This window comes from Saccostrea cucullata, unplaced genomic scaffold, assembly GCF_032062105.1.
Source record: "Saccostrea cucullata isolate Sc308-1 unplaced genomic scaffold, CSIRO_AGI_Scuc_v1 ctg125, whole genome shotgun sequence".
NCBI lineage: Eukaryota > Metazoa > Mollusca > Bivalvia > Ostreida > Ostreidae > Saccostrea > Saccostrea cuccullata.
Window position 1 is genome coordinate 689,822 of NW_026936290.1, and position 14,748 is coordinate 704,569.

General features: G+C 31.6%; 2 protein-coding genes across 2 annotated transcripts; one reads left to right on the forward strand and one right to left on the reverse strand.

Moving 5' to 3' along the window:
- The first annotated feature begins 4,656 nt into the window (after window positions 1-4,656).
- Window positions 4,657-10,916, forward strand: LOC134245277 (tyrosine-protein phosphatase Lar-like). The gene is made up of 9 exons (XM_062727583.1): window positions 4,657-4,764; window positions 4,950-5,037; window positions 5,664-5,740; window positions 6,136-6,261; window positions 9,190-9,312; window positions 9,399-9,562; window positions 9,820-9,958; window positions 10,132-10,222; window positions 10,783-10,916. The coding sequence occupies exons 1-9, from the start codon at window positions 4,714-4,716 to the stop codon at window positions 10,812-10,814; spliced, it is 891 nt and encodes a 296-aa protein (XP_062583567.1). The 5' UTR covers window positions 4,657-4,713; the 3' UTR covers window positions 10,815-10,916.
- Window positions 10,917-11,000: 84 nt separating this feature from the next.
- LOC134245278 (lysozyme c-1-like) lies at window positions 11,001-13,255 on the reverse strand. The gene is made up of 5 exons (XM_062727584.1): window positions 13,175-13,255; window positions 12,712-12,792; window positions 11,951-12,125; window positions 11,451-11,526; window positions 11,001-11,203 (listed from the first exon to the last, which is right to left on the reverse strand). The coding sequence occupies exons 1-5, from the start codon at window positions 13,218-13,220 to the stop codon at window positions 11,141-11,143; spliced, it is 441 nt and encodes a 146-aa protein (XP_062583568.1). The 5' UTR covers window positions 13,221-13,255; the 3' UTR covers window positions 11,001-11,140.
- Between the last annotated feature and the right edge of the window lie 1,493 nt (window positions 13,256-14,748).

Here is a 14,748-nt window from a genome sequence, read left to right on the forward strand (position 1 = left end):
AAAATGTAAGAGGAGTTCAGGGAAGATGGAGCTTTTTGCTTAAAAAAACGTCATTTTTCGACCCCCATTTGACCCCCTGGGGCAAAATCAAAATTCCGAAAGCTTACTGCACATCTACATGACCCCACCAACCATCTCCCAAAAGCTGGTTAGGCTACTGAGTAAAATGTAGAAGGAGTTCAGGGAAGACGGGGCTTTTTGGACAAAAAACGTCATTTTTCGACCCCCATTTGACCCCCCAGGGCAAAATCGAAAATCCAAAACCTTACTGCACATCTACATGACCCCACCAACCATCTCCCAAAAGCTGGTTAGGCTACTGAGTAAAATGTAAGAGGAGTTCAGGGAAGACGGAGCTTTTTGCTTAAAAAACGTCATTTTTCGACCCCCATTTGACCCCCTGGGGCAAAATCAAAATTCCGAAAGCTTACTGCACATCTACATGACCCCACCAACCATCTCCCAAAAGCTGGTTAGGCTACTGAGTAAAATGTAGAAGGAGTTCAGGGAAGACGGGGCTTTTTGGACAAAAAACGTCATTTTTCGACCCCCATTTGACCCCCCGGGGCAAAATCGAAATTCCAAAACCCTACTGCACATCTACATGACCCCACAAACCATTTCCCAAAAGATGATTAAGCTACTGTGTAAAATGTAGGAGGAGTTCAGGGAAGAAAAGTGTGACAGACGGACGGACGGACGGACGGACATGAGTAACAACAATATACCCGAACTTTCTTTAGAAAGTGCGGGTATAAAAAAGTAAAAAGAATGTAATATATTCAATGATGATTGATTAAAAGATTCACCAAATCCTAGTCCATCTTTCCTTTATTTCAGTTTTTTAAAAATAAGTTAAGTTTTTATTATATACTCCATTTGTCATGTTTATGCAGGCATTTAATGTTTGAAATACGTTTTGCTGATTACAAAATTCAACAAAATGGCCTGTTTGTTAATAAATTAACTTTCATATTCTACAATTAAAATGGGTATGTATTTAGCCTTAGCTATAATTGCTTAAATAAGGAGAATTTTAAGTTATCAAAGCAAACCTATTTCGATTAATATATAAGCCAGCTGATGCAGCTTAAGAAGTTAACAACCTAACTAGCTTGAGAGGCCGAATATTGCATTCATTTTGATGGTTGAACAGGAAAACTGTTTTGGAGAAAATCTATTTCCAACAAAAAATCTTTCGCTGACAAACATTTTCTTAAATTTTGCACCAAGGATTGTAAACTACCAGAGTATTTATTTGTGATTACAAACATATATTCCTGTTTAGAACATAAATATTTTAATTTAATTTAAACATAAAGATGTGCACATTAAAATAAATGTTTCTCTCAAAACGAAATGAAAAGGATAATATATGTTATATTGATGTAATAGAATTATTACCCTTACATGCAATGAATAACTACTCTCTCTGTTTTAAACATATATTATTGAAAAATTCGCACAAAGGAGTTGTTACAAGTTCTTGCAACTGAGGAAAATCTTTCCTTGTAATATATACCAAAATTATAAATATACATTTAATGATTGTCTAACGAATTTACAATTGTATTGAAAATGTAAAATTATAAACGTTTTTAAAATATGCATTTTCCCTGATTACCAACATATAAACGAAAGTATATTTGACGGCAAACACCTGAGCTATAATAAAGAATCCCTTTCGAATTTTAAGTCTAAGATGATATACTGCTATCTGTTTTTGTCTGCCGTCGTCCGTCGTGCGTTAACTTTTGAACATTTTTAACTTCTTCGACGAAACCGCAAAACCAACTGCAACCAATTTTGGCATGAAAGATCTATGAGCGAAGGTCAAGACATTGCGAATTTCATTGATTGTCTCTGCCCCATTGTCTGGAGATGTGATGCAAAAATCAGAAAAATTAAGGCATTCTGCAGATATCTTCTGAACATCAGGCAGTCAAACTATTGGTATGATGGTACTTGGCGTTGAGTCCTTTTATCAAAATTTAAAAGTTATTGCCCTACAATCAAGATTTTAGTGCTAGGTTGGGGTTATGTAGATTACATGGTGAATGTACCTTATTTCTTTTAAAATCTTCTTTTATGCTCCCGGGTAATAAACTTCATGCAAAGTTATAATGAGCAAAGGTGACTCTTCATAAATTTTGAATTTTTCGGCCCAAAGTCAAGGTTCTGGTGTTAGGGTGGGACTCTAATGATTATATAGTGAAAATGCAAATTTTCTTCAATAATCTTCTCCTCTGCATCTGAGTATCAAATAAACAAACTAAGCACATAGTTATAATGAGCAAGATTGCATAAATTGTTTGAAACTCTTCCTCTTTCCTTTTGAGTATTAAACATACAAACTTCATTCATAATTATGATGAACTGATGGGTCCTATCAGAACTGTGAATATCATAACTTCAGCAGGGTCATGGGTTCTGTAGAGGGAGGGGGGGGGGGGCTTTATTGATTATTGATTATTTCTACTGATTAGTTGAAATGATTCTTTTCCCTATTCTGTCTATGGGTATAAGTAACCAAACTAAGCATGAAAAGTCTAAAGTTATGATAAGGAAGGGTGTCTCTTTCAAAGTTGTGAACACTACGGCCTGTGGTTTTAAAAACAAAACATACTCAATTGTTCGTAAATTGTTACATGATGCCGAGGTGTGCTTTAATGTCCATGGGCCTCTTGTTTCATTTTATTGATACTGTCAACTTCAGACAATATTAATTGCTCTGGATTTGGTTTACTATGAAAAAGATATGGAGATAACGAACAGTATTTAATCTCAAAGTCCATAAACAATATAAAATAGGAGCAGAGCAAACACGGACCTCTGAAACATCAGAGGTGGCATCAGGTGCCATTGAGATGTGAGTATCCCCTGCTGACCGGTCACACCCGCCGTGTGCTCCTTGTCATAATCAGGAAATGGCGGAAACATCCGTGTCAATTCAGTGTATAAATAATGGACTAACAAATAAGTATGAAAAACGAACATATCAAAAATATCAAAAAGAATTCTGCTTCATATGAATATAAAAATAGGTCTTCTAAAAACGGAGCGCAGTTGGTATTCATGTGAATTCCAATAGAATGTTGTAATACCTGGTCTCCAACAGCCACAGAGATATTGAATAAGACGAATTTTTATTTGCTACTAAGGGATATCGAATTTTTGAAACATATTTCTTCATCGTATTCATGGACTTCATATCACTATAGTCCTGCTGGACACGTCATAACTCGGGAGGAATATTTGATTAATAATGAGGACTTCAGATCACTATCTTTAAAAGTTCTTTATCTGTCGTCTGAAATTCAAAAGTGTTAGATTTTATTGAAGCTGGGGTCAAGCATGAAAAATTAGAAATTGGCACTTTGTCAGAATGGATTTAATGTTTCAGATGTATCTGAAATCGTTCATGAAAAGATTGGGGGACAAAATGATAACCGTCTATCCTACTGTATTAAATAATCCAGAAGTGAATAAAGAATTAGATTTGATTACATGATCATTATGTACGTGTAATGGTCCCTTCTGATAAAGCAGGTAACAACGTTTTCTTTGTTTGTAAGGTTCTTTATATAAACAGACACGAATCCAGAATTTTTTCCAGGGGGTGTCCATGCCAGTCCAAAAAAAATCCAACCCAGAAATTTCTTAATAAGCAAAAAAAAAGTTAACTCGCCCGAACTTCAAAAACCTATTTCAAGGGAGGGGGGGGGGGGGTGTCGATGACTACTAATGCTTCAAACCTTTGACTTTTTACACCAATTCAACACAAATTCGCGATTACCAGGGGGGTCTGCGTTTTCTGAAGGGGGTCCAAGGTAACTTATTTCTGTCATTAATATATTAATTTAATATCCTTGCAAATTCCAAGGGGTCCTGACCCCCTGACCCCCCTCTAGATGCCGCACATGCATAAATGTATTTTAGAAGAACTTGGATTGATGTCTGCATGAGTTTCTTCCTGTGTACAGAGACTATTATACTCGAAGCTAAATATGTTTTTTTTAGGAAAAACCAAAACGAGGGTAATACATATGCAGATTTGGAGTTTAATGAACGAACTAAAAAGTAAGCATGAAAACATAGCAATATGTATTGCTAACATTATTTAAATTGACTTTTAAAACTGTTAGTAATTTTCTAAATTAATAATTCTAGTGAGAGGGCCTAAATAAGCTTTTCCTGCTGGCCAATCCCATTAATGAATAATTTCTTTTTTCTGAATCTTGTTTTGATATAGATTTAATATTATTTTGTGCCATATGTTGTTATTTGTTTTAAAAGCATTTCTAGATAAAGTGCCTGCGATGTGACGGATTTAATAAATAATTTGCATTTCGGTCAATTGTATAAAAGTATTAAAAGTTTAGCATAAGAATGATAAATTACGAGTATACTGCAATATTTCACCTTTTTGGAGTAAAAAATAATTTCTATTGACTTTTTTGTTGTAGTGAACAGATTTATCTCAAACTGGAACGAGGAACACAACCAGAAAAAACGTAAGTACTTATAATTACTGATTAGGTTGAAAGCGTAATTCAAAACTATCTAAAGATACTTAAAATTAAGAAGAAAAACATGAAAAACTTCAGTAAAGCGTTAGACCTTTTTTCCATTATATCTTCAGAAGCTTTACAAATTAAATAAACAACTATATAATTTCTCAGATCTATACCTGTGCATCAATTTGTTAGCCATATGGAGGATGTCATGAGAGACAGTAAATTGAAGATTTATCGTGAATTTTCTGTACGTATGATATATTAATATCACACGATACTAAATAATCATTTTATTGTACTGATAACTTTGTCTAGATACCTTTTAAAATAGAAATTCTATCAAAAGAAATTTAACAGTGAACAATTCTTTAAAAAATAATTAGATTACTTGATTTATTATCATTAATGGCAATATTATTATTTACTTACAAGAACATGCTCCTATCAACTGGTAAAGAAAGTAAAAGAATAGGAGAATCAAAGATCAATTTTCCGAGAAACAGGACCAATGTTGTTCCGTGTAAGTTTAAGTATGCAGCAAAATATCCATATTATATTCATAAACATGGAAAATGGTATTTTTTTTTTTTTATTATTTTCCATTAAAAATAATCTGGTTATAGATAAACTATCGATAAATGATACTTGATCCTCTTAAGAAATATTTGCGGTCATTTGAATTTTCTTCACTATTGTCCCACAGAAAAATTCTCGTATAAAATTATTGATTTTGATGCTTATCAGTACTTTGCTTTATTGTGACTTACTGATACCGTCGCCACTTCCTTAAACGTCATAAAAATCAGCAAAAACGATTATGGCATACACATGTAACAGTAACATGAATATTCATGTATATGAAACACATGGGACATAAACGAACTTTAAAAAGTAAATAATTAAATCAAAATGCTGCCTGAGTGTCGAGTAAAGATTTAAATGCAAAACTTTAAACTCATTTATGATGATGGCGACTAGTATACATCTCTAAAATTTTCTAGAATGAGACTACAATTAATAAATCAAGCATATAGTCAACGTAAGATTGAACAAGCATTTTACTATCCTGCTCTTCGAATCATATTCAATATTTAAATATTATTTAGTTGTCATAAAAGTACTGATCTTATGATATTAATTTTTCAGATGATTTCAATCGAGTAAAGTTATTAGAAGGAAAAAAAGGTTCACGGAATGACTATATAAATGCAAGTGTTATTTTGGTAAGTATATTTAAAATCAAATTGTTTTGCACGTTAGTGACTATGTTCAGTACCAAAATCTTTTGTGAAAACATAATATATGTATGCAATATGATGCAAGTGTTTCAACTCTAATGCACATTTAGCATTTCGATAAAAGAAAATCCCTCGATACAATGCACCAACATCTTTCGAAGTTTGATTAAAATAGACAAAGCAGATGTTTTTTAAAATGATATGAAATCGAGGCACGAAATTTAGCCGTTTTAAGAAGCTGAGAATAAGAAACCTTAGGACCAAAACAATAGTAAGAAAATGTAATAGTTTTTGAACTCTTTCATCTGAAATATATTCATTTTTGGTACAAGTATAATTTTGCCTTTAAATAAGTTTATTCCTAATATTTTATTATAAAGGAACAACACTATATTATGACTCAGTATCCTCTACCAAAGACAATTGGACATTTCTGGCAAATGGTGTGGGAACAGAACGCACCCTCTATTGTAGTACTATCTGATGACGACGATGAAAATATCAAGGTAACTCTAATTTTAGCACTAATTAGGCCGTGTGTACAATTTGACACACACGTGTTGAAAGTAAACCTGAATGTATATACCTGGTATGTTTTATTAGTAAAATAATAATAAAAAACTAGATACGATCTCGTTGCGAGCAACGAGTGGGTCTTCCGTTCAATTCTTGATGAGATGAGATAAGATTTTGATTGAGATTTTCATTCTAAAATAATGATTTACCACAATCTGTAAAAAGACATTGAACATTAAAGACTTTAAAAAATCGGCATTTTGCCCCTAACGGCCCCTAATCTTAGGAATCGGCCTTTTTTATTCATATCATCTTAAAGCTCATAAGATTTTGAACATTTTTTGTTCAACAACTATTCAGAAATTCTTTTTCGTTTTTGAGCTATTAGCAAAAGAAATATTTAGGGGCCAACCCTTCAACTCCTTAATGGGAACGTTTTGTGAAAAATGAAAGGTTGCATATTGTTCAGAACATTATTTTGAACATCTTTTGTTCAATATTGCTTATCAAAATATTTTTTCCTTTCGAGATATAAAGCGTCAAAAATTTGGCATTCTGGCCCTTTGCGGCCCCTAATTATGTACCATACGACATAAAAATCATAATATATAGTTGTAGATGGTTGAGATAAACATCTTTGCTTCAGTAATGTATTACAAAATATTAATTGAAAAAGAGTTATTGATTGAAGACTTTTGGCCCCTCTTGGCCCCTAATTCGAGAGCCCAGCCCCTTTTTCGGCATCTCATCTTAAAGATCTTAAGATTTTGAACATTTTTTGTTCAATAACTATTCAGAAATTCTTTTCCGTTTTTGAGCTATTAGCAAAAGAAATATTTAGGGGCCAACCCTTCAACTCCTTAATGGGAACGTTTTGTGAAAAATGAAAGGTTGCATATTGTTCAGAACATTATTTTGAACATCTTTTGTTCAATATTGCTTATCAAATATTTCTCCCTTTCGAGATATAAAGTGTCAAAGATTTAGCATTCTGGCCCCTTGTGGCCCCTAATCATGTACCATACGACATAAAAATCATACTATATAGTTGTAGATGGTTGAGATAAACATCTTTGCTTCAGTAATGTATTACAAAATATTAATTGATAAAGGGTTATCGATTAAAATCTTTTGGCCCCTCTTGGCCCCTATTTCGAGTGCCCGGCCCCTTTTCGGGATCTCATCTTAAAGATCTAAAGATTTTGAATATTTTGTGTTTAACAACTGTTCAGAAATTCTTTTTCGTTTTTGAGCAATCAGCAAAAGAAATATTTAGGGGCCAACCCTTCAACTCCTTAATGGGGACATTTAGCAAAAAAAAAAGGTTGCTTATTGTTCAGAACATTATTTTGAACATCTTTTGTTCAATATTGCTTATCAAAATATATATCCCTTTCGAGATATAAAGCATCAAAGATTTAGCATTTTGGCCCCTTGTGGTCCCTAATTATGTATCATACGACATTAAAAACATAATATATAGTTGTAGATGGTTGAGATAAACATCTTTGCTTCAGTAATGTATTATAAAATATTAACTGATAAAGAGTTATCGATTGAAGACTTTTGGCCCCTCTTGGCCCCTAATTCGAGTGCCCAGTCCCTTTTTCGGGACCTCATCTTAAAGCTCTTAAGATTTTGAACATTTTTTGTTCAACAACTGTTCAGAAATTATTTTTCGTTTTTGAGCTATTAGCAAAAGAAATATTTAGGGGCCAACCCTTCAACTCCTTAATTGGGACGTTTAGCAAAAACTGAAAGGTTGCATATTGTTCAGAACATTATTTTGAACATCTTTTGTTCAATATTACTTATCAAAATATTTCACACTTTCGAGATATAAAGTGTCAAAGATTTAGCATTCTGGCCCCTTGTGGCCCCTATTTATGTAACATATGATATAAATATTATAATATATAGTTGTAGATTTTCAAGATATACATTTTTTCTTCAGTGATGTATAACAAAATATTTACTGTTAAAGAGCTATTCAATAAAGACTTTTGGCCCCTCTCGGCCCCTAATGTAATGAGTCAGCACTTTTTTCTTGATATCATATTAAAGATCTTGTCATTTTGCACAAATTGTATTAACTATGTTTTAACAAAATCGTTATACTTTAAAAGATATGATACAAAATGTCTCGAAAATTCACTCTTGATTCGTGTCCTAAATTTTGACCCCTACTGAGCTTCCATACTATACAATTCTGGAAATTTTCAAAACTATTCTGCAATTTACCAAAGTGTCGTCTATCATCGCTGAAATTTTCAGCTCTCTAGCTTATGCCGTTTTTTAGATTACTCAAGGACAAGGAGACCCTCTAAAAGTCACAGAAAGGGCGATAACTCCCGACCGGAAGTGATTTTTTCAATATTGAGTCAAGGGTACAAACTTCAGATAGAAACACATTATCTCTGAAAATTTGAAAAAAATCGATCGAGCTGTCTTCGAGAAATCTTCTGCAAAAAAATTGTAAAGAAAAAAAAAAAGGAATAATAATAAAAGTGAAAAAGAAACAATAGAATAATAGAAGGGTCTTCCGTTGGAGACGGAAGACCCTAATAAATAAGTCAAAACGCTGAATTTAAAGTAAGTTAAATAAATCTTTGAAGATAAAACATGTATGCGTTAATAGATCCAATATTTTCACAAATTTCGTCCGTTAACTATTCTTTAAAAACTTAATCATCAATTAATGGGGTGCAGAGAATCCTTTCTTTAGTTTCTTACATGTCTGACTTATATTGAGACTAAAACTTAAATGCGCTTTAAGCTTTATTGTGCAACCATACATGGTATGAATTTCTTTTGACTTTCCTTAATACTGAATATGAGCTTAAAAGATCATAAGGCAAGGAAATTTTTAAAGCATTTCATGATATAATTTTTTTAATTTATTTTATAAATATTTGAAGGGTGACCAATATTTCCCAGTCACTGATGGCGCAGTACATTCCGTGGGAGTCATTGACATAGAACTGCTTGCAACATTTAATATTCTTGAAAGAGCGACTTTACGTAAAATCAGGTTGTCTAAGGTAATGTTTCATTACAGGGAGGCATGTTGAATATTTGTTTAAGACGTATTTCATTGCGCATATATTCAAACTTTTCTTAATCATAGAACTCATTCTTGCGCGGAAAGGAAATGAAGAATGTTAACCACTATCATGTTCATGGTCTGAAAATGGCAAATTTATCTGAGGAACTTCTAAGTTGCATAAACCTGGTTAAATCGAACGAAAGAGATGTAAATGAAACAGGACCATTAATTGTGCATGGAGGATGGTAAGTTGTCAGTAAAATCGTCATCAATTGGTATAATTTTTACGACTTTTTGTTTAGAATTTTGGTAATATACTTTTAAAAAAATTCATGAAGTGTTCGAATTGGCATACTTTTCTTGATCTCAATTTATCGAATCTGATTTTGAATTTTAATGACAATTTTCATAGAAAACAAATGAAATTCATGTTGCACCTGCTTAATTAACGCTATGAGCAAGTGAATCCGCATCATATGTGTATACTGTCATATCCATATAGCTCTGGGACTGACTATAGCGGAGTGTTCATTACAACGGATTATCTGGTTAAGTCGATAGATTCAGGTGACAAGGATGTCGATGTATACCGGACAGCATTGAGTGTTATGAATGAAAGAATGTCCGCAATTAATACGGAAGTAAGTTATTTTATAAGAATGATAAAAATGCGAAAAATATATAATGCATTTAAACTTACCTGAAGTTTATAACAATATGCGCATAGTATAGTCAGATTTATCTTGAATATATTTTACTGAAAAGTTTTACACCGTATTCAAATCATTTATAAAATTGTGTTTTTCTTTTGTAGGAACAATATTCAACAATTTATATTTGTCTTCAGAAATACCTTGTCTCAAAAGCAGATGAAAAAACATGTTATGAAAATTCTGAAAGAAAAAGTAAGCTTCAGAGATGTCAAAAAAAAAATTAAATTAATACATGCACGTGATTATTATAATATTTTTGTGCTCAGTAAAAAGAAATTAAATATCTACAACTATCTAAAGTTTTACTTTAACGGATGGATAAACAATAATGTGAAGCGGTTATACATGCACGTATCAATTTATTATTATAATATTGTTGTGTTTAGTAAAAATAGATTGTCTACTTTAGTTTTACTTTATTAAAGGATAGTTTAAACATACACTTTTTGTAAACTGTGAAGCGATCATATATGTACTGGTTATACCAGCTCGTGTAGAACCCGGGTATCAATTCAATTTATTCAATATACGTGTAATTTAATTTCGTATCACAAAATGTTTAAAATAAGACAGTATCTCCTTTAAAATGGCTCAGGGTTACCTCAAGCGAATTGATACCTTTTGACGTAAGACGTTTATATGTTATATGATATGAATGACTTGTTACAACCAAACTATTACAATAATCTTTTTAATGTTGGATGTTACATATATGACACACTTTTTTTTCAAGCGTATTATTTTATTGACAGGTGCAGCTGGTACATACGAATATCTTCCATGAAGGATTTATATTTTACTTGGAATATTCTAAGACATCTTCGTTACCAATTTTTATCTTTTATGTGTTATTCAGTTTGGAAGGCTTCTCATAATAATGTTTTTTGCCATCTCTGAGAAAATAAAACATTGTCGATGTACAAGGAATGATCAGAATCCAGCTACAGAAGAGTTATTGACACATATTGTAAGGTGCTTATTAATTTCTAATTGTATAAAAAAGTCATTTATTCTAAAAACGATATTGAATGCAGTTTTTTTTAATTTACTTTATTTTTATGAGCAAACAGTTTGGTTTGCTGTTTTGAATTTGGTCAATCATCGAATGAGTTAATAATTACATCCACGAAGATAGCTTGAGGATAGGTTACGACAGTTGTCTCTCCATGCGTATCTGAAAAAAAAAATATTTATTAATAAAAAGTTTTTGAATTAAGGGTATATTATTCAATAAATCAAATATTCAGTATTATACTTAATATCTCTTATGAGTCATTTGGATTCAAAATACCACTTTATTTCAACGCCATTGTCCACAATTTTTTTTTTAGTTAACAAAATTTTCCTAGTGTTCGTTTTTGCAAAGATTTAGCAAAATATTTTTTACTTACCTTTTCAAAAGCTTTAAAATGATGAAATTTGAAAATCCAAATCCCCTATGTTCTCGTTTTAGCTGACGAACACATGCGATGTCATCGGAAATGTTATCATTAAAGATTTTGTAAAACTTTCTCCCCATTGTGGCCCCGTCCTAGCCCTAGGGGTCATGATTAAAAAAAAAAAAAATTACTGTCATTGTGAATGTACACTAAATTTTTTTTATGGTGAATGTAACAATATTACAAACTTTTATAAATAGTTGTTTAATTTTACTATCACTGGACTAGATGTTCATTTAAACATATGCGAAGATTAAGCGAAGCATATGAAAATTTATTGCAAAAAAAATTAATTGTGTTGCATTCTTTTAGCTATAAAAAGGTATATAATTATGTTGATATTCTTTTCACATATCATGATTTAGAACAAAGAATGATACGGAGTATTAATTTCACTTAAAATGATGAAATTTGAAAATCAATAAAATATTTTAGTTACTATACAGTAAACCAACAAATCTATATATCAGACAATACTATTTAACCTGAGCAAGGATGCTTGCAGCCATTTTTTGTTTTTCGGCCATCTTTCGGATCACAATTCCAGTAGTCATTGATTTGAAAAAGTCCATGATCTCGAGACTTGTGCTTGTCTGGGTTTACTCCGCTTATGACACCTGTTCTAAAGCTCGACTCATACTGTGCCATACAAACATCTATTAAATAAAGATAAATTATTAACATATTTAATGAAAGCTCATGTACATAAAACTTATTTTTATAAGCAGAAATATTGATAGGTTCATGGTTATTGATATAAAGCTGAGGTTTGAAAAAAATGTTCTTTATTTCTACTATATTTTGTACTCCTCACGTGTAAGGGACGATAAAACATATGGCGATAACTATAAAATGTACACGTTTCTTTATTTTACCCATAAATAATGCAAAGGCACAATTAATATTATTAAGAAAAATAAAGAAAAAGTCAACTAGGTTGATTTTGCTCATGATGACAAAATGTTATAACAGATAATTATAAATTTGTTTAACAGAATATGCAATCATTATTTATTTAATTCAAAAAGTACCAAACATTTCCGTTTACCCGATGTTTTAACATTTTAATCAGCATTTTAATCGGCTTTATAATGATTTTTTATCGAAATAAATTTAATTGTTTATCTTTTATTTGTTTCTGTTTTCAAGCCTAAATTCATAGATGTCCGCAAACGCAAAAGGGGATTTCGTTATTTAGGATCTGATTGTAATTTGAAGTGAAGCATCTTATTAGAAACTTACAGTCGTCAATATCGGCCCGTGGGACACCATTCCGTGCCAGTTCTCTGGCTAATTCACACTTTGTAAAAGTTTTACCATGCACTGAAATTGATAAAAACATTAGTTTGTCGACTTTTTAACACTTTCATATTTCACATTTATATTCATTGTGACAAGAGATTACAATAGGTATAATTATTTTTGACCGTCTGACCATAACCTTTGAGTCTAACCCACTTTTAAAAAAACTTTAACCTTGGCCATAACTTTTCAATTTTTAGTACTAAGGCTTTCATATTTTATAGGTGTACTTCTTGTGACAAAACCTTCCCTGGGTTACCATCAATTTTAACCTTTTGACGTTGGATTTTGATTTGTATTTGAGAAACTTCAACCCTCCCTATAAGCTATCATAGGGGTATCTGTGTTTCATAAACACATTGTTTTTACTCATCTTTTCTGTTTAACATTTTGTTTTTCTTACCTGTCATAACCATAACGGCAAGAGTCATCAGCATCAAAGACATCATTTTGTACCTGGTATCTGAGTAAATATTTGAAGGAGTTGACTAAAATAAGATAAAATGTTTAAATAATTACAAATTATTTCCATTTAGTTAAAATGTAAATAAGTGAATCGATGAAACAAATGGAGATAACGAACTGTATTCAAGACCAAAAGTCCATGAAACAATACAAAGTAGGAGCAGAGCAGACACGGACCTCCAAAACGTCAGAGGTGGGATCAGGTGCCATGGAGGAGTTCGATATTCGATGGAATACAACCATGCAACATTTTAATTCAATTTAAAAAAAAAAGATTTATTCTGGAATTTTTAAAACGTAACTAAACAACAATTTATGAGAATGGTACTATATAAAAATTCAGTGTATTTTATATAGATGAGATATAATTTCCCCAGAAAAAAAATTAGCATTCCATGTTGACCGGTCATACCTGCCGTCAGCTCTAATGTACTATCAGTTGGAGGGAAAATTCCTAAGTCAATTTTAGTTAAAAAGAAATGCCTAACAATTGGTATGGAAGAAGTAATCTCGTTTATCACTTAATCCTGTTTATGGCTCTGTGTTGTCTTTTCTTAAGGAAATGAATCGACATATGAATGGAAGTGGCTATTGTTAATTGATAAAAGTCAAAAGGTTGCATGTGAAATTGAAGTGTTTTCTTCTTCTAAGGCACATGTAATAAATTTTATGATAATTATAAGAAATTATGTTTCACGTAATAAAAATAATTTAGAGAACCTGGTATCCTAAGAATATATATAATAAAATTTTATGCTGGCAGTAAGGAACTCCAACGTCCTTTAATATAAATTTCTGAGCAATATTTTGTAGAATCAGAGTGAATTTACTAAGTAATTTTGTTAATGACCAATCACAAGATATGAAAGTATCCTTGTTCCATATTTAATTCATAGGTAAGGAAAATAATGATTGAATTTTCTGTGATATCTAAAAACTACCTAGAAATTCAAATTAAGAATTGTTACATCGATACGTGTACCAAATTATGGTTTTATATTTTGCTTTGTTGAAAAGAAATCAACTTGAGAAGATAAGTAGTCCTTATTCAAAATGACAAAAACAATGACGTTTTAGAACGTCACGGGGCAGCAGATACAGAAGCAATTTTGTGTTTTTCTCAGGAAAAATCCTGAATAAAGTCTAAAAACGTTGAAGGAATCAAGAAAATATGTCACAGGCGAGTTGTGCATGTGTGTACAAATAGTACAGGCAATATTTACGTGACAGAGACTCTGTATCAGATGAGGATGACGGTTTTACTGTAAACATCTGAACAAAACTTTAAAATTTGAAACGTAAATAAAAGACAAGGCGCTTCAGAGTTGCTTATTCTGTAAAAGCAGAGTTAAGTACTAAAATAAATTAAAACCTTAAAAAAGCAAATTATACAATGAGATCAATTCTTAAAAAAAATAAATGTCAAGTATAAGAAAAAGAATTTAATGAATAGGCATTGGAATATTCTGTGTGAAATGTATAGGTATAGTATCTATTATAAATTCTCGACGC

Coding starts and splice junctions, on each gene's coding strand:
- LOC134245277 (XM_062727583.1), top strand. CDS start 4,714: ATGGAGGATGTCATGAGAGACAGTAAATTGAAGATTTATCGTGAATTT. Junction 4,765..4,949: donor AGATTTATCGTGAATTTTCT/GTACGTATGATA, acceptor TTTACTTACAAG/AACATGCTCCTATCAACTGG. Junction 5,741..6,135: donor TAAATGCAAGTGTTATTTTG/GTAAGTATATTT, acceptor TTTATTATAAAG/GAACAACACTATATTATGAC.
- LOC134245278 (XM_062727584.1), bottom strand. CDS start 13,220: ATGATGTCTTTGATGCTGATGACTCTTGCCGTTATGGTTATGACAG. Junction 11,527..11,950: donor AAGCATCCTTGCTCAGGTTA/AATAGTATTGTC, acceptor GTTTTACAAAAT/CTTTAATGATAACATTTCCG. Junction 11,204..11,450: donor ATAGGGGATTTGGATTTTCA/AATTTCATCATT, acceptor TTTTTTTTCAGA/TACGCATGGAGAGACAACTG.